General features: G+C 44.4%; 1 protein-coding gene and 1 pseudogene across 1 annotated transcript; one reads left to right on the top strand and one right to left on the bottom strand.

Annotated features, from left to right (window-relative positions):
- Positions 1-2,783: 2,783 nt before the first annotated feature.
- LOC132540193 (cytochrome b-like) lies at positions 2,784-19,053 on the bottom strand (annotated as a pseudogene).
- A 2,422-nt stretch (positions 19,054-21,475) lies between these two features.
- LOC132540449 (protein lin-9 homolog) lies at positions 21,476-24,215 on the top strand. Its single transcript, XM_060198177.1, is given in 2 exon segments — positions 21,476-22,470; positions 22,472-24,215. Coding segments are annotated over 2 exon segments (1,542 nt in total). The 5' UTR covers positions 21,476-21,597; the 3' UTR covers positions 23,141-24,215.
- The last annotated feature ends 2,363 nt before the right edge of the window (positions 24,216-26,578 follow it).

The following is a 26,578-nucleotide window of genomic DNA, read 5'->3' as shown; positions in this document are numbered from 1 at the left end:
GGGGAACTTAGAGTTGGGAGCTGTGAATTGGGGGAATGGGTTTGGTGGCTGTGAGATGAGGGCTGTGGATTTTGTGCTTTGGGTTTGGAGTTGTGGGTTTGGGGGCCTTTGCTTTACGGGTCTGTGGGCTTGGGGGGCTGTGGGATTTAGGGGCTGTGGGTTTGAGGGCTGTTGGTTTAGGGGGTTGTGGGTTTGGTGGCTGTGGGTTTTGGGACTGTGGGTTTGGGGGGCTTTGGTTGGGGGGTTATGGGTTTGTGGGCTGTGGGTTTGTGGGGCTGTGGGTTTGTGGGCTGTGGTGTTTATGGGTTGTGGGTTTAGGGGCTGTGCGTTTGGGGGTGTAGGTTTGGGGGACTGTGGGTTTGGGTGGCTGTGTGTTTGTGGGTCTGTGGTTTTTAGAGGGTGTGGGCTGTGGGTCTATGGGTTTGGGCGGTTGTCGATTTGTGGCTTGTGGTTTTTAGTGTGTGTGGGTTGGGGGCTGTGGGCTTAGGAGGCTGTGGATTTTGGGGCTATGGGTTGGGGGGGTGTGGGTTTAGGGGCCTGTGGGTTTTGGGGCTTTGTGTTTGTGGGCTGTGGGTTTGGGGGCTGTCGTTTGGGGGTTTTGGTTGTTGGGCTCTGGCTGTGGGTTATATTGTGTGTTGTGGGTTGGGGTACTGTTGGCCTGTGGGTTGGGGGGTTGTGGGTTGGGGGAACTGTGGGCTTGGGGTTTTTGGGTTGGGGGGCTGTGGGATTGGGGGCTATGGGTTTGGGGGGCTTTGTGTTTGTGGTATGTGGGTTTGGGGAGCTGTGGGTTTTGGGGTTGTTGGTTTGTGGGCTGTGGCTCTGTGGGTTGTGGGCTGGGGCGCTGTTGGTGGGGGGCCGTGGGTTGGGGTTTTGTGGTTTGGGGGCCTGTGGGTTTGGGGGGCTGTTGGTTTTGGGGTTGGGGCTTGAGTGGCTGTGGATTTGGGTGCTGTGTATTTGGTGATTGCAAGGTGGTGGTTGTTGGTTTGAGGGGCTCTGAGGCCCTGGTCCTGATGAACCCCCCTCCCACATCCTGTTTTGAAAGCATTGTGCCTGGATTCAGAAGGACCCTCAGGACATTGGGTTTGAAAGGTCTTCCTCATGGTGGGCTTGGTGTCCTGGCTGAGCAGTGTCCTTGGGGGCTGCATCACAGATGGGTAGCAGTGGGGACATAGTGGCCTCCAGTGATGAGGGAGGATCTGAGGAGCTGGGGGTCTGGGGTCGAGGACCTGCAGTGATAGGGGGTTCTGGGGGAGTGGGGACCTGGAGGGGTCGAGGTCCTGTTTTGATGTGGGAGTGGATCTGTGGGAAGGGTCTGGATTCCAAGACCTGGTGATGGAGGAGTAGGGGTCTGTTGTGAAGGGAATCTGGGGACCTCAGTGATGGGGTTGGGGGTCTGGGGGTTGAAGACTTGGAGTGATGGGGGCAGGGGTCTGGGGGTCAAGGTCCTTTAGTGATGTAGGCGGGGTCTGGGGGTCGATGTCCTGGTGTGGTGTGGGTGGGGAACTGTGGGGCGCAGTCCTGGTGTGATGTGGGCGGGGGCTCCGTGGCAGGTGTCTGAGTTCCATGATCTGGCTATATGAGGGTTGGGTTTCTGGAGTGAATGAGATCTGGGGTTGATGACCCGGATTTATGGGGGCCAGGATCAGAGGGCCAGGGACCTGGAGGTCGAGGACCTGGACTGATGGGGCTCAGGGTTCTGGGGGCCGGGGTCTGGGGGCCTGGAATGATGTGGGCTGAGTGTCTGTGGGCTGTGACTGGGCCTGTGGCTGGGCGCTGGGCCCACCCTGGAGGTTAGCTTTACAACATCGCCACCTGCTGGCTGGTCGGGCACTGCAGTCTCTTGCCAGCCCCTCTGAGGGGGGAGACACCTGGGTGACTTAAGGAGCAACAGTTGGGTGACCAGGCAGCTGTGGATGTCTGGGGCTTGGGGGCGGGGACACCTAGGGAAGGGGAAGTTTGGGGGCCTCAGGGCGGAGCTTTCTGGGGGCAGAACCAGGACACCTGTGTGACTGTGGCTGGGGACACCTGGGAGCCCTGGGGCGGGGACACACGGGGTGTGTTTTCTATATTCTAATCAAATGCTGCCTATATAATAAATAAATATTTTAAAATGTTTAATACTTATAAATATAATTTATATTTAATTATTTATTATATTTAATTATTTATTATAATTATTTTTAAATATTATGAATAGTATATGTATAATTAATATTTATTCATATTAATGTCTAATATTTATAAATATTGTAAATATAATTTCCACATAGTCATGTAATCTTTTCCAAATAGTCTACCTAATAGTAAGTTTTTGAAGATTTTAATATAGTTGATAAGATAAAAATTGAGAAGGAAGGGGAAGTGGAAAGGAAGAGATAAATAAATCCTTGAAGCACTGCTTGTCATTGTTCCTCCCCTGTAGATAGGGACTGGGGGGCTTGAACCTAGCTCTTTGTGTATAGTAATAGTAAGTTTGTTCAACCTACAATAGTTAACCAACACTAGTTAATTAACAATAACACTAGTTAATTAACAGCACTAGTTAATTAACAGTAGTTAACCAACAATACTTAATTCTGATGGTAGCTATTACATATATATATATATATATATATATATATATTTATAATATATGTATATTCAGGGAATAGTTTAAGTAAGAATATCAGCTTTGGGTGTTGATGGTAGGACTGTAGTCTTTTCCTTGAGTGTCTCAGGAGGGTGTATTCCCACTTCTTTGGTTTACCAAACCAGTGTATTAATATTTGTACTACAAAGACTCATCATTTAAGTATATAGTTTTCGATAAGGCCAATTAAAGGTATTAAGATAAGACTAGAAAAGAAGTAATAAATTGAAGCTAGTTGGCCAATAATGATGTATGGGTCTTCTACAGGTTGGCTTAATTCAGGTAAGAATTAATAGGTCTGATACTAGTAGTCAGAAAACACATTGACTTATAGGTTGAAATGCTATACTTTGTTGTTTTGAAGTATGTAGGGAAGGTATAATACATTAAAAAGATAAATATGAATAATGCTAAAGCACCCCCTAATTTGTTGGGGATTGATGGAAGCATTGCATATGCAAATAGAAAATATCACTCAGGTTTTATGTGTGGGGGTGTATTTAAGGAATTAGTGGGGGTATAATTGTCCGGATCACCTAAAAGATCTGGGGAAAATAATGCTAATGTTATTAAAACGAAGATTAATGAGGCTAATCCTAGAATATCTTTTATAGTATAATAAGGGTGAAATGGAATTTTGTCAAATTCTGAAATAATTCCTGTAGGGTATTAGAACCAGTTTCATGAAGGAATAATAAGTGGATTAGTATGAGGGCAGTAATAATAAATGGGAGAATAAAGTGAAAAGCAAAAAAACGGGTTACAGTAGCTTTATCTACTGAAAATGCTCCTCAAATTCATTGTACTAGATCTGTTCCAATATAAAGAATAGCATATAATAAATTTCTAATGACTGTAGGTCCAAAAAAGGATATTTGTCCTCATGGTAAAATGTAACCCATGAAAGCTGTAGCTATAGTAGCAATTAACAAAATAACTCTGATATTTCATGTTTCTGTAAATATATAGGAACCATAATAAAGACCTCGACCAATATGTAAGAAAAGACAGATAAAAAAATACGGAAGCCCCATTAGCATGAATATAGCGGTTTAATCAACCATAATTTACGTGTCAACATATATGGGTGACTGATGAAAATGCTGTTAGTGTATATGATGTATAGTGTATAGCTAGAAATAAGCGTGTAGTAATTTGAATAATTAGACATAAGCCTAGTAAAGAACTGAAATTCCATCAAGAAGAGATATTTGATGGGGTTGGTAAATAAATGAAAGAATTATTACGAATTTTATTAGTGGGTGAGTTTTTATTAGATTTAGCATTATATTCTTTTTAAATCTATTTATATATTCCTTTTGTTGTCCTTGTTGTTTTGTTGTTGTAATTATTATTGATGCCATTGTTGTTGGATAGGACAGAGAGAAATTGAGAGAGGAGGGGAAGACAGAGAGGGGGAGAGAAAGACAGACACCTGCAGACCTGCTTCACCGCCTGTGAAGTGACTCCCCTTCTGGTGGGGAGACGGGGGTTCGAAATGGTATCCTTCCGCTGGTCCTTGTGTTTAGCGCCACCTGCGCTTAACCTGCTGTACTACTGCCCAACTCCCGGCATTATATTTTTGTAGTTAATTACAACAATGGTTTTTCATATCATATGTCATGAGATTACTATAGTGCAAGAATTATGATAATCTATTTAGTATTATTATTTAGTCTAATTTTTGTAATGGGATTCGTAGGATTTTCTTTTTTATTTAAGAAAGGCTAAATTGACAAAACCATAGGGTAGGAGGGGTACAACTCCACACAGTTCCCACCACCCAATCTCCATATCCCACCCACTCCCCTGATAGCTTTCCCACTCTCTATCCCTCTGGGAGCATGGACCCAGGGTCATTGTGGGTTGTAGAAGGTGGAAGGTCTGGCTTCTGTAATTGCTTCCCCACTGAACATGGGTGTTGTCTGGTCGGTCCATACTCCCAGTCTGCCTCTCTCTTTCCCTAGTAGGGTGGGTCTTTGGGGAAGCGGAGTTCCAGGACACATTGGTGGGATCTTCAGTCCAGGGAAGCCTGGCCGGCATCCTGATGACATCTGCAACCTGGTGACTGAAAAGAGAGTTAACATACAAAGCCAAACAAATTGTTGAGCACTCATGGACCCAAAGCTTGGAATAGTGGAGAGGAAGTGTTAGGGGGATACTCACTGCAAACGCTAGTGTACTTCTGCTTTCAGGTATATATTTTGCAGTAGTTTATGGATACGTGTGGACATATGCTCTCTCTCACAGAAACTGGTGTATATCTAGGTTTTGGGACTTTGTAAGAAAGTGAACCACCTGAGATCGAATTAGAGTATACTATGAAAGGAAAGGTCTCACCCGAGTAATGAAGCTGAAGGGTTGTCATTGCACACGTGAAGTCTCTGGACACAGTCTGAAGTGAAGCATGTTTAGGTGGCAATCATTGTGTTGTTTAGATTGTGATCGACACATGCAATATTATTTGATACGGATTGGGAGAGGCATACGGGATAGTGGGCCCTATCCAAGGGTTCCCGGACTGGGGGAAGTAGAGGCTCTATAGTGGAGATGTGAGGTTCCTGCTGTCTTTGGTTTCAAAAACACAATCGATAGTTAATGTTATCATCACATTATTTGGTAATTGGGTTAACTTTGAAAAGTCATTTTGTTATGGTTTGCTGTACAGTACGCAGTATCTTGTATACAGCTGTGCTATTGGTTGCTTCTGATCTACCTGGTCTAGGCTTTTGAGAGAGTCTGCATATCACATACACAGCCTATATATTAAAAAGACTCAGTCTGTGTTTTAAAAAACTTCTAGACATACAATTAATTATCCCCCTCTCATATTAATTAACTAGTGATTTATATGACTACATTTTGCTAGGAGTGTACATAAACACCATTCCCACCATCAAAAGACTGTGACCCATCCCTCCCACCCACTCCCACCCCCCACTGTCCCATGAAGCTGCATGTCTACCCCTCACCACAGAGTTTTTACTTTGGTAAAAACACTTTCCCCACAGGGTCATATGTTCTACATATTAAAGGGCAGTCTGTCCTCAGGGAAGGCAAGTTGAATAGAGAGCACTTTGACAATTATAGAAGCCAGAACTCCCACCTTCTGCAACCCCAAAGAATTTTGGCCCATACTCCCAGAGGGTAAGTGATACGGGAAGTAAGCTAGAGGGTTCTGTACCCGCAGTCCACCAAAGCCCAAAGCATATGTCACCAGGAATCATATATATATAACTGAAAGGGAGGAGAATCTGGAAAACACTAGAAAAGGAAAAAAAGGAAAGACACCTGAAAGTAGTAACAGGTGTAGTGGTGATTGAAAGAACAAGAAGGCAAGACCATTGGAAAGATGGGAAGAAAAAATATAGATGGAATTAAACATAGAAATAGAGGTAGACAGTTATAGAGTCAGGAGGTTCCTGTGACCTTGGGAGAACCACTGTAGTTTCCAGTTGAGGGAATGGGGACACAGAACTCTGGTGGTGGGAACGTTGTGGAATTATACCTCTGTTATCTTATTATTTTATTAATCAATATTAAAAAGAAGTTCAGGAACAATTAGCTGTCAGCAATAAAGGCCATGCTCTATATAGATGAAATAATGATCCTTTAAACATAGAGCAATGCTGCTGACAACACAAGTCCCCAATACACTGATGGAGAAAGACTTTAAGAAAATAAAAAAGAGAGAAAGAGCTAGGAAGTGGCACATCTGGTTAAGCACATGTATTACAGTGTGAAAAGACCCATGTTCAAGCCCCTGGTTCCCATCTTCAGGAGGCTGGGAGGCTATAATCTCTCTCTCTCTCCCACTCCTTCACCTTCCCTCTCCCCCCTCACTTTCTCTCCCCCCCTCTCTCTTTCTCTCCCTCTCTGCCATGAATGGTGGAAAATCCTACATATATGGGTCCCTGGTTCCACAAGAGGATCCATATCAGTTATCATATGGTGGCAGGTGCTCTGAAGAGAGAGAGATTATATTTAAAGAAGGGGATAGATGGAATGCTTTTTTCTCACTGTCATTTGGGATTCAGACCTTGACCTTGACTATTAGTATTTTTATTTTAAGATTGAATGAAACAGAGTCAGACAGAGGAAAAGACACAAAGGCAATGAAGTTTCTTCCATACTCAGACCTGTGTCATGCATGTTGAAGAAAGAATACATTCCCAGGTAAAGTACCTTTCCACCCAAGGATTGTTTTTTTAATGTCTTAATATTATCTATCTATCTATCATCTATCTATCTATCTATCTATCTATCTATCTATTATCTATCTTATCTATCTCTCTATCATGTGTAGATATAAATATAAAGAGAGAGATAGAGCATAGTTCATTCTACACAGTGTTTGTAAGGGAACCCAGAACCTCAGGCCAGCAAGTCCTCTCGCTGCCTACTGAGCCACCCCCCCAGGCTGGACGTGGCCTCTCTTTACAGGGGATGCAGCTAGACCAGCAGGCAGAAAACCAAAGTCCCAGAGAAATGGGGGTCGAAGTCACAGCCATTTCTGGGAAAACCAGGGCTGGTCAGAGGGAAAAGTAGGACGAAAGGCCAGTAGAGACATTTGCTTCAGAAGTCAGGGATCCAGGTGTTGAGTGAGGGGAGCATGGCGGTAGCACAGCAGGTTAAGTGCACGTGGTGTGAAGCAAAAGGACCAGCATAAGGATCTACTGCCGGACTTCCTAATGCAATATATTTAAATAAAACACATAAGTACAATATAGACCTAACTGGAGTCATATTACAAAATCAATAGGAGTACCAGTGTAATAGCTCACTTGGATAGTGTGCTGCTCTGCTATGTGTATGACTCAGAATCAAGGCCAATCCCACCACACTGAAAGAAGGTTCAGTGTTATGGTTCTCCCCCCCTTTCTTTCTTTTTTTTTTTATTTAAGAAAGTATTAATTAACAAAACCATAGGGTAGGAGGGGTACAATTCCCACCACCGATTCTCCATATCCCACCCCCTCCCCTGATAGCTTTCCCATTCTCTATCCCTCTGGGAGCATGGACCCAGGGTCATTGTGGGTTGCAGAAGGTAGAAGGTCTGGCTTCTGTAATTGCTTCTAAAAATACAATAGAAAATGTTACATAATAAGCATTTTTTTCTGAATGTAATGGTGGGTTTCAAAAGACTACTAGAGGTATAAAAGAGGTCAGTAAATAGAGGGGAAATGGAAATTCCTAACCTGGACAGTCTAAGAGTAAATCATCTAATATAGAAAAACAAACATCAATCCATTTAGATTTTTGTGAAATATCCAGATAGGCTATCATTTCAGCTCTAAATAATTTCATTCAGAAACAGGAAAAAATGAATGAACTTAAGACTTTCCTGTATTTATCTTAATATGTGAATGAAAAGGGGTTCATTTTCAGTCTTAACATATCAATATTTCATCACAATTTAGCAGCTAAAGAGATATGATGGTGAAAGTAATCAATCTTCTCCAGGGGGTTGTTGTATTCTTCCTTTCTCCACTCTAATTGAGCCTTCAAGGATGTTCAGGAGACCTGCAGCCTCAGAAATCTGGGAGGTTGTTTGAAATGCAAGTCTAAACTGGATTGTTGAATAAAATCACACCTTATTTTTTGTTTTTGGCATCCAGGGTTATTGCTGGGGTTCAGTGCCTGCACCATGAATCCACTGCTGCTGGAGGTAATTTCCCCTTTTTGTTGCCCTTGTTGTGGTAGCCTTGTTGTGGTTATTATTGTTGTTATTGATGTCATTCATTGCTGGATAGGACAGAGAGAAATGGAGAGAGGGGGGAAGACAGAGAGGGGGAAAGAAAGACTGACACCTGTAGACCTGCTTCACTGCCTGTGAAGCGACTATCCTGCATGTGGAGAGCTGGGGGCTGGAAACAGGATCTTTAAGCTGGTCCTAGTGCTTTGGTTCCACTTGCGCTTAACTCTCTGTGCTAACACCTGACCCCCAAAATTACACCTTGTAGCATGATCCCAGTGGGATGATTCACAGATTAAATACACAGAAACACATTTTGTCCCAAAAAGTACTGTTTTACCTTTTTGATATGACATACTGCTTCATCTAGTCTTCTTGGTGGGAAATCAGGCGATACTACCTCTGACTATTTTGAATATGGTGCTGTGAACAAAAGGAGCATAAACACCTACTAATTTGTGTTTCCATCAGACGAATAGCATTGCTTGTTGCTGAGGACTTATTCTAATGCAGTCTCCGCCCCCAGGTTTTTCTATGCCCTGCTAAATCCTAGAGTGCCCCCTTTCAACCAATCCTGGCTCTGCCCCCAGGTTTTTCTATGCCCCGCTAAATCCTAGAGTGCCCCCTTTCAACCAATCCTGGCCCTACACGTCACCCCCGGTTGTTGCCCAATAAAAAGCCCCCTCACCCCTCCCCTCTCTCTCTCTGGGCTCTCGGCTCTCCCTCTCTGAGGTCTCGCTCCCTGCTCTCCCCCCCCCCCCCCAGTGGTCGACCATTGTGGGCTGGCTCCACGTGGTCTGAACCAAACCTCCCCCCCCCATCATATTATAAAGATTTGTGTACCCCTTTGCTCTGGACTTCTGCTCTCTTCTCCGTGGTGCAGCCCGACACCAGACCGCCGCAACAACAATTGCTAGCGTGTTACTGCATGGTCCTGTGGTATAGCAATTTTAAAAACAAATGTCTTTACTATTTTTTTATAGAGGCTGTACCAGTTTACATTACCGCCTACAGTATATCAGTTTCTTATTTTTAATTTTTAAATATATTTATGGGTTAGGGAGATCAGAAGCTGAGATAAAGGGGAGATAGAGAGGGAAAGAAACATAAAGACACCTACAGTACTAATACGCTACTTGTAATGCTTCCTTCGTGCAGGCTGGGTCTGGGGGCTTGAACTGTATTCTTTTACATTAAAACACGTGCACCATGACCCAGCCCCCAGTGTGACAGTTTCATTAAAAGGTACTATTTAGCAATCAAGGTGTCAAACAATCTGATTTTAATGGGAAGAGAATGCAGTGAAATGAAGAGTTTCTGTGGCATGAGAGGTAGCATAATGGTAGAGCTTTGAACTAGTAAGCATGGGGTCCTGACTTCCATTCCTGGCACAGCATATGTCAGAGTGTTTCTCTCTCTCTCTCTCTCTCTCTCTCTCTCTCTCTCTCTCTTTCTCCTCCTCTCTCTCTTTGGCTCTTCCTTATGATATAAATAAAATATTTAAAAAAATCAGAAGTGCATGGACCAGTTTTTGGAAATCTTCTTTAAATTTTGGCAGTTCATTTTCTGGCAGGTATTACAACTATAACTTTTTCTTACTCATTTAATTGTTCATCTTTAAAGCATCAGACATTAATTTAAACTATGAGTAAATTAGCATTTACAATAAATGTGAAGCTTACAGCACATACCTGTGTTTATTAGTTTATTTTTAACCACAAGTTTATCACTTGGGCTTGGTACCTACAAGACTCCATCTCTCCCAATAGCCACATTTATTTATTTGTTTGTTTATTTCTTATGTTCTGTGCCAAATGTTAAGTGCTGATAATGTTGCTTTTGTTTTCATTGGATAGATTCCCAAAGTGGTATTGCTAGATATAATTGTATTTCTTATTATACTGATATTAGGTAATTAATTTCCTAATAAATTATGATAATTTGTTTCTCCACCAACAATGTATCAAAGTAGTTGTTTCTCTGCCTCCCTTGAAATGTCAAATGATTTCCTTTGATGTTTCGGTTTAATATTGCTTTCTTATTTTTAGTCCTTCTGTTGCTAATAGTATCATCCTGTTTAAGTGATCCCACACAGTTAATGTGCTGCTACAAAAGGCAGAAAATAATTTGTCTAGGTCTCTCTGACATTGTCATACAGAGTATATCCACTTTTAGCTTCTAGGGCTGTTTGATAATGTGAGTATAGGAGGATTATCAGTGGCATGTTTACCTGACTAGCTTCCTTTCTCATAGCTCCCAGCTTTTGGTAGCACCAGGAAATTTGGGCTTCATTGCCATGCACAGGAAAAACCTAACCCCTTCTTTGATAGAAAACAGAAAATCTTTAGCCCAGCCTAGAGCTATCCTTAGAATGCAAAGAATATAGCTACTTTCCAATGAGTAAGATAACTTACTTTATTTTGGAGAATCTTAAACTTAGATGTACTTCTGAATATGTTTTTTTTATTATCAAAATAGAAAGAGTGTTGGTTAGGAGAAATAAATGTTGGAGTTTAAGTTATCTCTCTCTATTTTTTTCCCCAAAGTAACCATCTGGCATTAGATGAAGGTGAGGAAGATAGTACTGATCGTCAAGATTTGTTAATACAGGGGTCAGATCCCAGTGTATCTGATTGAGTTCACACATTCCAATTAACAAGGACCTGGGTTCATACCCCTAGTCCCCAACTACAAGGTAGAAGCTTCATGAGCAGTGAAACAGTGCTGCAGGGTCTCTCTGTATCTTTCCCTGTTTCCCCTTTCTCTATCAGCTTCCCTGTCTCTATCCAAAACAAATATGTGGAAGAAATATTATTTTAAAAATACTAGTTAATTCCTCTGCAAATTATGTTATGATGTAACATTATTTTAATAGAATAGTTTTTTTGTTGTTGTTCCTCCAGGGTTATTGCTGGGCTTGGTGCCTGCACCATGAATCCACCGCTCCTGGAGGCCATCTTTCCCCCTTTTTGTTGCCCTAGTTGTTGCAGCCTCGTTGCGGTTATTATTGCCATCGTTGACGTTGCTTTGTTGTTGGATAGGACAGAGAGAAATGGAGAGAGGAGGAGAAGACAGAGAGAGAGGGGAGAGAAAGATAGACACCTGCAGACCGCTTCACGGTGAAGCCCGTGAAGCGACTCCCCTGCTGGTGGGGAGCCGCGGGCTCGAACCGGGATCCTTACGCCGGTCCCTGCGCTTTGCGCCACATGCGCTTAACCCACTGCACCACCGCCCGACCCCCAATAGAATAGTTTTTTAATAAATGGAATGGGGATCATGGTTTAGTGGTAGACTGTATATGAAATAACCTAGAGGGCGAGTGAAACTACGTTATTTTAAAAAGATTTATTTATTTGTTTACTTTTAATGAGAGGCAAAGAGACCAGTGCTCTCTGATCAAGAGATGGTCTAAGAAAAACAGCCTTTAAACAGGTTGCTAGTATAACCTGAGAATATGGCAGGTTCATGTGTCAAAAACCATCATAACATCTTAGAAAATAAGTAGATATTTTTACTTTCTTAAAGTTTATTTATAAAATAGAAATATTGATAAGACCATAGGTTAAGAGGGGTACAATTCCACACAGTGCCCACCCCCAGAACTTCATAGCCCATCCTCAACCTTGAAAGCTTCACTGTAAGTAGAGTTTTAGTAGTAAGGTGTGAGGAGGTATGAATTGAGAAGATGCTGCAGGTGCAGGATAAGGAGTAGGGAGATAGGAATTGGGGAGCTGTTGCAGGTGGTAGACTGTTTTTCTCTAGGATCCTTCATAAATTTATAGATAAGAGTCAGAAGGATTTGAGATGAATGTGACAAACCATTAGAGAGCACTGCTCAGGGATACAGGCAGTGGCACATCTGGTAAAGCACACACATTACAATAGCAAGTATCTGGGTTCAAGCCCTTTGTCCCAACCTCTAGGGGGAAAGCTTCCCAAATGAGTAGGCCGGGCTGCTGATGTCTCTCTGTCTCCCTTTCTGTCTACCCTTTATCTCAATTTCTCTCTGCCTCTATCCAGTAATAAATAAAAATATTTTAAAAATTAAATATATATATCGAGAGAGAGAGAGCACTATTTAGCTCTCAGTGTTGGAATGCTGCTGGTTTGCAGCCATGCTACTCATGATGCAAAACTGGGCTCTTATTCCAGGTGTCAAGAATTTCTTTGCTTCTGTACCGTGACACACTCCACTGGCCAGGTGCTACCCCATCAACACTTAAGGGCCTCCACAGACTGTGAAGAGGAATTCAGTGCTTGCTGCCGCTTCTAGCTGCTGCTCTGTGTTGTTCCTGGCTAGCTCCTGTATTACTGCCCTCTGTGTGTACAGCTTGCTTCCAGGGTGAGTTACTTCTGATTATCAGAAATAAGCTAGTATCACTTGCTAAGTGGGGGCAATGGCTTGGGTTGGCTTGCCAGACCAGAATTTCAAAGTGTCACAAATGGAGAGTGTGTTCCTTTGCCTATTAATGATCCTGTGATCCACAATCCAGTGTCACTGTTACTTCCTGGGCTGCTGTGTCCTCTCTGAGTGGGCTGCGGCCATGGTTGCTCCTTCCTCTGGGGAGGATAAAAACATGTAGAGCTGACTCTTCCAGAACAGTTTCTAATGAGAACTGTGATGAGCTGCATTTGCAGGTGGCCTTTCTTTTTATTATTATTATGGGGGTTAGTGATTTACAGTACTGTTGTTGACACATAGGTTCAGTATCTCCTCTTCCCAAGATAGATGTTTGCAACATATTCTCACTCCCATCCCCCCCAACGTAAGTCCTTTTTCACTAATATACATCAGAACCTGAACCCCACCCCAGCACCTTTTCTGACTTCCTTCCTCACAGTCCTTTTTTTGGTGCAGTACACCAAACCCAGTCTGAGCCTTACTTTGTGTTCCCTTTCTGTCCTTTTCTCAAGTTCTGCCTGTAAGTGAGATCATCCAGTACTTATTGTTCTCTTTTTTTGACTTATGGCTTTTAACTTGATTCCATCACACTCCATTCAAGATGACGTGAAGGAGATGATATTATCATTCATAAAAACTGAATAGTGTTCCATTGTGTATATATACACTACAACTTTCTTATTCATTCGTCTGTTGATACCTGATTGGCTTCCACGTCTTGGCTATTCCAAACTGTGCTGCTATAAACATTGGTGTCAATGGATCTCTTAGTATGGGTATGTTTGTTTCCTTAGCCTATATCCCCAGGAATAGTAATGCTGGGTCATAGGGAAGTTCCATGTCTACTGTTCTGAATATTCTCCAAACTGCTCTTCATAGGGTTGGACCATATTGCATTACCACCAGCAGGGTAGAAGTGTTGCTTTACCACCACAACCTCTATAATCTTTGTTTTTACTATCCTTTTTAAATTATGACATTCTCACAGTGTAAAGTAGTGTTACATTGTTATCTTTATTGTTATCTTTATTTCATTTCTTTGATAATCAGTGAATTTGAGCATTTTTTATGTCTGTTAGCCTTTTAGATCTGTTCTTTGGTGAAAATTCTGTTCATATCTTCTCCCAATTTGGGGGTGTTTTTTCTTTTGTTGTTGTTGTTGTTCATTTGTTTGTTGTCACTGAATTCACTAAATTTGCTGAATATATATATATATATATATATATATATATATATTACCCTTTGTCTGATGTATGACATGTATATTTATTTATTCATGAGAAAGATATGCAGAGAGAGAAAGAACCAGACATCACTCTGGTACATGTGCTGCCAGGGATTGAACCTGGAACCTTATGGTTGAGAATCCAGTGCCCCATTCACTGTGCCGCCAACCAGACCACCCAACATTTTTTTAAAAATTATAATATATAACAAATCAAATTATGGATCCATGAAAGAGTGCAGTTTTTTTATGGAAGAAGCTTAGGCAGGTCCTATATCTGGTGGTGGAAGTAGTGGATATGGGAGATTAGGTTGTGATCGGCAGATGCAATATTATTTGATATGGATTGGGAGAGGCATACGGGAAAGTGGGCCCTATCCAAGGACTGGGGGATGTAGGACTGGGGGATGTAGAGGCTCTATAGTGGAGATGAGAGGTTCCTGCTGTCTTTAAAATCATGTTGACTAAGATTTCCAATTTATAAATGAAAAGAGAAAGAAACAGTTAAACCAATGAACTTCTATACATTCTTCAAGGACAAGCAGTTTGAAGATGGTGTAACTAAGACCTGGACTTATTTGTCCGGGTTCTAGGCTTTTAAGTTATGTTGCTTTATTAAATTTCATAAAATTTTATTTTTATTAGAACACTGCATAACTCTTGGGTTTTGTTGGTGTAAGGGGTTAAAACTGGGACTTCAGAATCTCTGGCTTTAAAGTCTTATGTACAGCCAGTATCCTATATACTCAAAGATCATTTCCTTTAAAAAACATCTTAATATTAATTAAAGACAGATAACTAAATTTACACTTTCTTAAATATTTTATTTAGTTATTCATTATTTATGAGCTTTTATTTTTATTACCTTTATTTATTTGTTGGATACAGACAGACAGAAATTGACAGGGGAGGGGGAGATGAGAGAGAGAGGGAGAGAGAGAAGGAGAGAGAGAGTCCTGCAGCACTGCTTCACCATCTGTAAAGCTTTCCTCCTGGAGGTGGGGGCTGGGGGCTTGAACCTGTGTCCTTGAGCACTGTAGCATGTGTGCTCAACCAGGTGTGCCCCACCTGACCCCTATTTTTATACATACAGAGAGAAATTGGAAAGGAAGGAGGAGATAGAGAGGGGGAGAAAAAGACTTGGAGTACTGCTTCACCAATTGTGAAGCTTTTCACCGTGCAGGTGGGGACTGGAAAATTGAACATATAACATGTGTGCTCAACCTGGGCCATGGGCCTCCCTCAGGCCAGGGCTGCGCCTTGCCACACCTGCTCAGGCTCACTGGGACAGGAGGGGAGGGTGCCACGGCCGGGGTCTGGGCGGGCGCATGGCACCTAGGGCAGCATGAGCAGGAACAGGCAGAGCAGGAAGCCCACCACCGCCACCACCCACAACCACCAGCAAGAAGCCACACTGGAAGGCGAGCGCATAGGTCGTCGCCCGTTTCTGGTGGACCAGCAGGAAGACGAGGCGCTGGGGACAGCGGGCCGGGCTGGCTGTGCGCCCAGTGCTGGATGCCAGAGCAGGAGGAACAGCCTCCAGCCAATCCCTCGATGGCCCATGTGCCCACTGCAGCACCCTACCAGAGCAGGGACGGGGAAGGCACGCCAGGGCTGCTCCAGGTGAGGCTCCTGACTCCATGGCGCCCAGAAAAGATGGTCGCTCAGTCCACACGCCACTCCAGGCCTGGCTGCATTGCCAACAGTAAGTTCTCAATAAAACCTTCTATAATCTAATCAATTGCTGCCTATATAATAAATAAATATTTTAAAAATATTTATAAATATTTAATATTTATAAATATTTATATTTGCATTCATATCTATCATTTTATTTATATTTACCAAATATTATAAACACAATATTTATTAATTAATGTGTATTAATATTTATAAATATTATAAATATTTATAATGTCCACATAGTCATCTAATCTTTTGTAAATAGTCTACATAATAGTAAGATTTTGAAGCTTTTAATATAATTTATAATATAAAAATTGAGAAGGAAGGGGAAGTGGAATGGAAGAGAGAAATAAATACCTGCAGCAAAGAGAAGGGGAGAGTAAGATAGATAGACACCTGCAGACCTGCTTCACCACTTGTGGGGCAACTCCCTTGCAGGTGCGGATCCAGGGGCTCGAACCTGGATCATTGAGCAGGTCCTTGTGCTTCTGCTACTTGTACTTAACCCGCTGCACTACCAACTGGAGTCAGGTCAACTCTCCTTTGTGGTAGTGCCAGGGATTGAACTAGAACCTTTGAAAGTGCGACCACTTTCTTTTCTTTTTATGTATTCTTTATCTTTATTTATTTATTGGATAGCGAGTCAAAAATTGAGAAAGAAGGGGGAGTAGTTCAGGGATCTACCAGAGATCTACCATCTCCCCAGCCACCCCTTATATTCTTTTATCTTTTGCCACATCCCACCTTCACAATTCCACTGTTTCTGATTGATGTTTTTCTTTATTTCTTTTTCTTTTTAAAGATTTCTATTTATTTATTTATTCATGAGAAATGATAGCAGAGAGAGAAAGAACCAGACGTCATTCTGGGACATGTGCTGCCAGGGAATGAACTCAGCACCTCATGCTTGAGAGTCCAATGCCTTATCCACTGCGCCACCTTCTGGACCTCTGATTGATGTTTTTCTTTGTCTTCCTTTTAACTTCAGACAGAGACAGAGAGGAGACACACAGTTCTATTTTACTATTCATAAAGAATTTGGTGGGGTTCAGGCTGTAGCACAGCAAGTTAATTACACATGGCAGGAAATTCGAGGACCAACTTAAGGATGCCAGTTCAGGCCCCCAGCTTTCCACCAGCAGGGGGGCCGCTTCACAAGCAGTGAAACAGGTCTGCAGGTGTCCATTTTTCTCTCCCCATCTGTTTTCCCCTCCTTTCTCCATTTCTCTCTGTCCTGTCCATTAACAACAACAATAATAACCACAACAATGATAAAATCAAGGGCAACAAAAAGGAAAATAAATAAAATAAATGCATAAGTAAATTAATTTTTAAAAAGAATTTGATGAGAGCAGGAGTAGATAGCATAATGGTTATGCAAGGAGACTCTCATGCCTGAGGCTCCAAAGTCCCAGGATCTAACCACCCCATTCCTCCCCTCATCCCCAGCCAGAGCTGAGAAGTGCTTTCATTAAAAAAAAAAGGTGGGGGTTGGGAAATAATGCAGAGGATTAAGCACACATGGCTTAAAGTGCAAGGACCAGCAAAAGGATTCTGATTTGAGCCCCTGGCTCCCCACCTGCAGGAGAATCACTTCACAAGTGGTGAAGCAGGTCTGCGGGTCTCTTTCTCTCTCCCTCTGTGTCTCCCCTCCTCTCTTCAATTCTCTCTGTTCTATCAAACAAGGACATCAATAACACCAACAATAATAACCACAACAAAGATGGAGTAGCACAGCAGGTTAGGCACACACCTGGTGCAAAGCACAGGGACCGACATAAGGATCCCGGTTTGAACACCTGGCTCCCCAGCTGAAGGGGAGTCGCTTTGGGGAAGGTGAACCAGGTCTGCAGGTGTCTTTCTCTCCCCTCTCTGTCTTCCCCTCCTCTCTATTTCTCTCTGTCCTATCCAACAACAACAACATCAATAACAATAATAACCACAACAATAAAAAAACAAGGGCAACAAAAGGGAATAAATAAATATTAAAAAATAATAACCACAACAAAGATAAAACAACAAGGACAACAAAAGGGAAAATAGCCTCTAGGAGCAGTGGATTCCTAGTGCAGGCACTGAGCCCCAGCATTAACCCAGGAGGCAAAAAAAAAAAAAAAAAAGAAAATTGATGCTGTGCTTCCATGTGTTCTGGATGCTCAAACCCAGGTCCTAGCATATGGTAGAGTGTTCAGTCTACTGGGTGAGCTCTTTCCTGGCCCCTTCTCATGTTTCTCTTTTTTTTAAGTTAACTACTGTTATTATTATTATTATTACTATTTATTGAATACAGGCAGAGAAATTTTATTTTATTTTATTATTTGTTTCATCATTCCCATTAGCAAAGTTCTGAAACACCATTCCCACCCCAATAGATAATCACTATAGTTCTACTATAGTCTTGAAATAGGTTGACATTTTGGGTTTTTTTTTTTTCACCTTTGTATATTGTCTAGTGTTCCAGGAGGTGGCACAGTAGATAAAGCACTGGACTCTCAAACAAGAGGTCCTGAGTTCAATCCCCAGCAACACATTAACAGAGTAGTGTCTGATTCATTCTCTCCTCCTGTCTTTCTCATTAACAAATATATCAAATCTTTCTGGGGGTCGGGCAGTAGTGCAGCGGGTTAAGCGCACATGGCTCAAAGCGCAAGGACTGGCATAAGGATCCCGTTTCAAGCCCCCGGCTCCCTACCTGCAATGGGATTGCTTCATTGGTGGTGAAGCAGGTCTGCAGGTGTCTCTCTTTCCTTCCCCCTCTCTGTCTTCCCCTCCTCTCTCCCTTGTTTCTGTTCTATCTAACAGCAAAGACATCAATAGCAACAACAACAATAACTACACAACAATAAAACAACAAGGGAAACAAAAGGGAAAAAAAGCAAAATTAAAAAAAAAAGTCACCTCCAGGAGCAGTGGATTCGTGGTGCAGTCACCAAGCCCCAGCAATAACCCTAGAGGCAAAAAAAAGTTTCTAAAATAAAAAAATACATATCGTCTATATTCCACAAGTGAGTGAAATTCTGTAGTTGTTCTTCACCTGTAGACTATGTAAAAAAGATTAGATGATAATGTTTAAATAAACATTATAAATATTTATGATACTTATAAATATTAAATATTAATATACATTAATAAATATTATGTTTATAATATTTGATGAATAAAATAATAAACATGAGTGCAAATATAAATATTTAAATATAAACAATATTTATAAATATTAAATATTTATAAATATTTTTAATTTTTTATTATATAGGCAGCAGTTGATTAGAATATAGAAAACATTATAAAGAACTTACTGTTGGCGACGCAGCTAGGCCTGGAGTGGCGCGTGGACTGAGAGTCAGGAACCTCACCTGGAGCAGCCCTGGCGCGCCTTCCCCATCCCAGATCTGGTAGGGGGCCGCAGCAGGCATGCGGGCAATCTAGGGATTGGCTGGATGCTGTTCCTCCTGCTCTGGCATCCAGCACTGGGCTCACAGCCAGCACAGGCCTGCTGTCGCCCACGCCTCATCTTCCTGCTTGTCCACCGCAAAGAGGCGATGGCCTATGCGCTGGACTTCCAGCGCAGCTTCTTGCAGGTGGTGGCAGCTGTGGCGGAGGAGGTGGGGGCTGCCTCCTGCAGGCGCTGCGTGGATGCTGGGGAGTGCACGGTCAGCTGGCTGGTGGTGGGCTTCCTACTCTGCCTTTTCCTGCCCATGCCAACCTAGGCGGCATGCTCCTGCCCTAACCCTGGCCCTGTGCATGGCCGCGGCCCCCTCCCCTCCTGTCCCAGTGAGCCCTGAGCGGGTGCAGCAATGAGTGGCCCTGGCCTGAGGGAGGCCCATGTCCCAGGGCTGGTAGGCATGGCCCCTTGGAGAGCCCTGCCCCAGCCATGCTGACCCACAGAGCCAAGGACTCCCTGTGGGTGTCGCCCCAGAGCAAGAGAGATGGCGGCCCTCAAGCACGTGGACTGCGGGGCATATAACAGAAAAGCCTGCTCAGAATAGCAATCAGGAAAAAAAATTTAAACAAAAGTGAGAGCAAAGAAACAAGTAGATGTCAAAATTAATCATCAAAAAGAGGTGTTAGTAGTAAGGTGGCAGGTCACCAAGGGCAACACCTGGCAGGCAGCAGAAGTGCGAGCTGCAGGGGAATCTGCAGGGCAGCTTCAGCTCCCATCTCTGCTCTGCTCCTCTCCCACCAGGCCCCCTCCTCTCCTCAGCACCCCAGGCCCCTAAACACCCTCAGGCCCCCTCCACCTCTCAGCACCCCAGGCCCCTGAACACCCTCAGGCCTCCTCCTCCTCTCAGCACCCCAGGCCCCTGAACACCCTCAGGTCCCCTCCTCCTCTCAGCACCTCTGGCCCCTGAACACCCTCAGGCCCCCTCCTCCCCTCTGCACCCCAGGCCCCTGAGCACCCTCAGGGCCCATCCTCCTGGAACTGGAACTGGGAGAGCTCCCAGGACAGGGGACTGGGGACCAGGGACAGGGACTGGGACTGGGGACAGGAACTGAGGACAGGGGAATGTGGACTAGGACTGGGGACAGGGACTGGGACTGGGACTGGGGACAGGGGACTGGGGTTTGGGACAGGGACTGGGGACAGAGGGTAGGGGACTGGAACTAGGGACAGGGGACTGGGACTGGGGACAAGGGACAGTGACTGAGAACGGGACTGAGGACAGATTCAGGAAACTGGGGACAGAGGGCTGAGGACAGTGGACTGGGGATGGAGATTGGGGACGGGACTGGAACTAGAGACAGGGATGAAGACAAGGGATTGGGGATGGGGACTGGGGACAGGGGACTGGGTACAGGGACTGGGGACTGGGACAGGGGACAGGGGACAGGGACTGAGAAAAGGGGAACAGCCTGAAAACTCTCAGGCACCCACCTCCTCTCAGAACCCCAGGCCTCTGAACACCCTCAGGCCCCCTCCACTCAGCACCCCAGGCCTCGGATCACCCTCAGGCTTCCTCCTCCTCTCAGCACCCCAGGGATCTGAACACCCTCAGGCTTCCTCCTCCTCTCACCACCCCAGGCCCCTGAACACCCTCAGGCCCCGTCCTCCTCTCACCGCAGCAGGCCCCTGAACACCCTTAGGCGTCCTCTGACTCTCAGCACCACAGGCCCCTGAACACCCTAAGGCCACCTCCTCCTCTCAGCACCTCAGGCCCCTGAACAACCCCAGGTGTCCTTGCAGCACCCCAGGTTCCCTCCTCCTCTGGAGCCCCCCATGTGTCCCTGCAGCACCCCAACCTCCTGCTTCCTGTCCTGCACAGCTGAGTCCCAGGTGGCCATTTGACTTTAGTTCCAGGGCTTCCTGACCATAGAGCCAATGATACCCCCACGAGCCAGGGCCAGGCCAGTGCTTTCAAAACTGGATGGGGGAGGGGAGTTCATCAGGACCAGGGCCTAAGACCACCTCAAACCAACAACCACCACCTTGCAATCACCAAATACACAGCCCCCAAACACACAGCCACCCAACACACAACCCCCAAACCAACAGCCACCCAAACCCACAGCCCCCAAAACCACAACCCCCCAAACCACAGCCCTCCACAAACAGCACGCTAACACACTACCCACAAACCCACAGCCCACAAAAAAACAGCCCCCGGAAAAAGCGGCGCAGCTCATTCAAGATGGCGGAACTCGACCAGTTGCCTGACGAGAGTGTGTATGGAAGTAGAAACAACCATCCTGCCGTGTAAGCACAAGGAGTATGGACCAAAATTCTTTATGGGGTGCAGAAGATAGAAGGTCTGGCTTCTGCAATTGCTTCTCTACTGGACATGGGTGTTGGCAGGCTAATGTACCCCCAGCCTCTTTCTGTCTTTCCCTAGTAGGGCTCTTCAGCAAAAGCCCTTGTCAGTTTAAAAGAGGGAAGCTTATCTAACACATGGAATGAAAAGTACAGCTCTTTACAAAAAACCCCTGTCTGGAAAGGCAGGAATACTGGCCCTGCTGTGGAAATGCCTTTCAGAAATTCAAAACGAAGTAGACTCTTTTCTGAGGAAGATGACAGACAAATAAATACAAGGTCACCTAAAAGAAACCAGAGAGTTGCAATGGTTCCACAGAGTACTGCTCAGCTCCGGTTTATGGTGGTGCAGGGGACTGAACCTGGGACTTTGGAGCCTAAGAAATTTACAGCAACAATGTCAACACCAGATAAGAAAGCCTCCCAGAAGATTGGTTTTCGATTACGTAACCTTCTCAAACTTCCCAAAGCACATAAATGGTGCATATATGAGTGGTTCTACTCAAATATAGATAAGCCACTTTTTGAAGGTGATAATGACTTCTGTGTGTGTCTGAAGGAGTCTTTTCCTAATTTGAAAACAAGAAAGTTAACAAGAGTAGAATGGGGAAAAATCAGGTGGCTTATGGGAAAGCCACGGAGATGTTCTTCTGCATTTTTTGAAGAAGAGAGATCAGCATTAAAACAGAAGAGGCAGAAAATAAGACTCTTACAGCAAAGGAAAGTTGCAGATCTCTCACAATTCAAAGACCTCCCAGATGAGATTCCTTTGCCCCTGGTTATTGGAACCAAAGTTACAGCACGATTACGTGGTGTTCATGATGGTCTGTTCACTGGGCAAATAGATGCTGTGGACACTCTTAACGCTACCTATAGAGTAACTTTTGACAGGACAGGGCTTGGAACACATACCATCCCTGACTATGAAGTTCTTAGTAATGAGCCTCATGAGACGATGCCAATTGCTGCCTTTGGACAAAAACAGCGGCCTTCTCGATTTTTTATGACTCCACCACGGTTACATTATACCACTCCTCTGCAGTCACCAATTACAGATAACGATCCTTTATTAGGATCCTTTATTAGGACCTTGGAGAAGTAAAATTCCCAGTTCTGAAACTGAAACATTAGGTGGTTTTCCAGTAGAATTCCTTATCCAAGTGACTAAATTATCAAAAATTCTGATGATTAAAAAGGAGCATATCAAGAAATTAAGGGAAATGAATACAGAAGCAGAAAAATTGAAATCATATTCCATGCCTATCGGCATTGAGTTTCAACGGAGATATGCAACGATTGTCCTAGAGCTCGAACAGCTAAATAAGGACCTAAACAAGGTTTTGCATAAAGTTCAACAGTACTGCTATGAGCTTGCTCCAGACCAAGGACTCCAGCCAGCAGACCAGCCAACAGATATGAGACGAAGGTGTGAGGAAGAGGCACAAGAAATTGTTCGGCATGCAAATTCGTCAACAGGGCAGCCGTGTGTTGAAAATAAAAATCTCACAGACTTAATCTCCAGGCTCACAGCTATTTTACTACAAATTAAGTGTCTTGCAGAAGGAGGCGACCTGAATTCTTTCGAATTCAAATCACTTACAGATTCATTAAATGATATCAAGAGTACAATAGATGCCTCTAATATCAGTTGCTTTCAGAATAACGTAGAAATTCATGTTGCACATATTCAAAGTGGCCTGAGCCAGATGGGAAATTTACACGCCTTTGCAGCAAATAATACCAACAGAGACTGAATAGAAGATTGCAGAGGACAGTGTTTTTGAGAAGTTCTTTTCTTTCATCTAGGCTTCCAACACCAAATAACCCAACTGCTGGAAAACAAGGGAATTTAAATCTCTGTATAAGGCATTTTAATAGACTGTACTGCTTCTTAAACCAGCATTGCTAACCAGCATTGTATTTATTTTTCTTTTATTATTCAGCTGCAGTAGCATTGCTTTTTATCACTTAAGTTTACTAGCAAGTATTTTTACACTGAAACTGGCTGTACATAAAATAATTTTATGGAAGACTGTGTTGGCCATATTTTAATGTGCATGAGTTCCATCTAACAGACCACTAGTGCCGCGGAGAATGTAAAGGAACGTTGCTTTCTGTACACAAGTACAGCAATGTGGAAATACCACCTAGAAAATTACAACTTAGTTCCTTTAGTTGATTGTCCTCTCAGTCTTCAAAGGATAACATCATGGAAGATGGGAAGCCCTAGTTGTAAAGAAGCTGCTGGAATATAGATGGGAAACATGGACTTTACAAGTATATGTGATATATACTTGCAATGTGTCATGGCTTTATAGATCATTTTATAGTAATATTTTAATTTATCATAATTTATAAAAGAAACCTTTATTGTTTGTCTGTTGAAAGAATGAAGGCACAGAAAAGAAAAGGAAAAAGCATTACTGCAGTAAGTGGATTTAGCATGTCTTGTTCCCATCACTTCAGGGCAAAAGTGCTGTTCTTAGGAGATTTATTTAAAAAAAAAAAAAGACTGAAAACACAATATTTTCATATTTTTTGTTAATTTGCACAACTTTTGAGCCAGATTACTGGTTAAAATCCAACAGTACACAATTTATAGAGTAAAAAGATTTTATAGGGAAAATATTATAACCAGTGCTGTGAAATGCAGAAAAAAAAGGTTTGTATTTGGTTATGGGTTTTGGGGGGATTTTTTTGTTTTTGTTTTTGCTCTTTTTGTTTGTTTTGTTTGAGGTTTTTAAATGAAAACCCTGCCTAAAATGTTAATCTTGTAAAAAAGGGGGGGTGTATTTGGAATTTTCTTGTTTTATTATAGATTATTATAAAGTGAAATTTCAATTGTTTTCAGAAACGGAGTTTAAGGTATAGCTGTAGAAGTGGCTTTGATTCCTTCAGATGTCTCATAAAATGAGACTTTTTATATGTTTATGTATAATAAAATTGCGACAAAATTATTTTCCATTTGAAATTTTTGTATAGTTAAAAAGCGCATCCATATTCTTTGTTGGTATTGTGCCACCGCAGGACTTTAGTGCAGAGTTTCTATTTAGCTAAACTGTTATGTTAATTAAGAAATGCATAAATCTTTTATTCTTAATATTTGTAATTCTAAATAAATTGATCTATGAAAAAAAACAGCCCCCAAAACCCACAGCTCACAAAAACACAGCCCCCCAAACCCATAGCCCCCAAGCACACAGCCCCCAACCCATAACCCCCAAACTCACAGTACCCCAACCAACAACCCCCAAACCACAGCCCCCCAACCCACAGCCCAGCAACAGCGCCCCAACCCACAACACCCAATACAGCCCCACACCCACAGCTCCCGACCCACAACACCCAAACCCACAACCCCCCAACGCACAACCCCCAAACCACAGCCCCCAAGCCCACAGACCCAAAACCCACAACAACCAAAATACAGCCCCCAAATACACAGCCCTCAACCAAGAACCACCAAACCCGCAGCCCCCAAACCCACAGCCCCCCAAACCCGCAGATTCCAAACACACAGGCCCTCAAACCCACAGCCGCTAAAATCCACAGCCCACAAACCCACAGCCTCCAAACCCAAAGACCCAAAACACACAGCCCCCTAAACCCAAAACCCCCCAACCCACAGCCCCCCAACCCACAGCCATTAAAAACAACAGGCCACAAACCCACAGCCTCCCAGACAAACAACCAAACCCATAGACCTCCAGGCCACAGCCCCTAAAAAACACAGACCCAAAAACCCACAGTCACCCAAACCCACAGCCCCCCAAACCCACACCCCAAACCCACAGCCCCATATCCTACAACCACTAAACACCACAGCCCACAAAACCACAGCCACACAAACCCACAGCCCACAAAACCATAACACGCAACCCACAGCCTCCCAAAACCACAGCCTCCCAAACCCACAGCCTCCCAAAACCCACAGCCCCCAGTTCACAGCCCCACAAACCAACAGCCCCAAAACCCACAGGCCCAAAATCGCACAGACCCCAAACCCACAGACCCATAAATCAAACAGCCCCCCAAACCCAAAACCCCAAACCCACAAACCCCAATCATAGCCCTCACCTCACAGCCACCAAACCCGTTCCCCCAACTCACAGTTCCCAACTCATACTTCCCCAGACCCACACAGCACTGAGACCCTCACAACCCACAATCAAAACTCCCAAACCTCACAGGCCCCAGAGCCTGAAACCCCTAGACCCTCACAGCCCCATTACTCACAACCTGCAGATTCACAGCCACCATATCCTCTCAGCCCCCAAGCCCTCACAGCCCTGAGAACCTCTCAGCCCCCAGACCCTCACAGCCCCAGACCCTCAGCCCGAGACCCTCAAAGCCCCCAGACCCTCTGAGGCTCCAAGACCCTCATTGCCACCAGATGCTCTCAGCCCCCAAGATCCTTATAGTCAGCAGACCCTCTCAGGCCCCAGACCCTCTTAGCCTCCAGACACTCATAGACCTAAAAGACTATCATACCCCCAGACCCAACCAGACCCCAGACCCTCACAGCCCCAAGACCCTCTAAACTCCAGGCCCTCTGAGCCCCCATACCCTCACAGCCCCCAGACCCTCTAAGCCCCCAGACCCTCACAGCCCCCAGACCCTCACAGCACCAAGATCCCAACAGCCCCCAGACCTCCACAGCCCCCAGACCCTCAGCACCCAGACACTCTCAGCCCTCAGAACCCCACAGCCCCAAGACCCTCAGCCCTCAGGCACTCTCAGCCCCCAGCCTTCTCAGCTCCCAGCCCCTCACAGCCCCGAGGAACTCTTATTGCCCAGACCCCCACAGCCCACAGATCCACACAACCCCATGCCCTCACTACCCCTACTCTCAGTCCCCAGACCCTCATAGTCCCCAGACGATCAGAGCCCCCAGACCCTCAGCCCCCTGACCCTCTCAGACCCCAGAACCCCACAGCCCCCAGACCCTTACAGCCCCCAGACCCTCAGCCCTCAGGCCCTCTCAGCCCCCAGGCCCTCTCAGGCCCCAGACCCTCTCAGCCCCCAGACCCTCATAGCGCCCAAGACCCTCATAGCCCCCAGACCCTCTCAGCCCCCAAGATCCTCATAGCCCCCAAGACCCTCTCAGCCCCCTGACCCTCTCAGATGCCAGAACCCCACAGCCTCCAGATCCTTACAGCACCCAGACCCTCATAGCGCCCAAGACCCTCATA

This window comes from Erinaceus europaeus, chromosome 9 (assembly GCF_950295315.1).
Source record: "Erinaceus europaeus chromosome 9, mEriEur2.1, whole genome shotgun sequence".
Lineage (NCBI taxonomy): Eukaryota > Metazoa > Chordata > Mammalia > Eulipotyphla > Erinaceidae > Erinaceus > Erinaceus europaeus.
The sequence above is the reverse complement of the archived record's forward strand: the minus strand, read 5'-3'. Positions and strand labels throughout refer to the sequence as shown.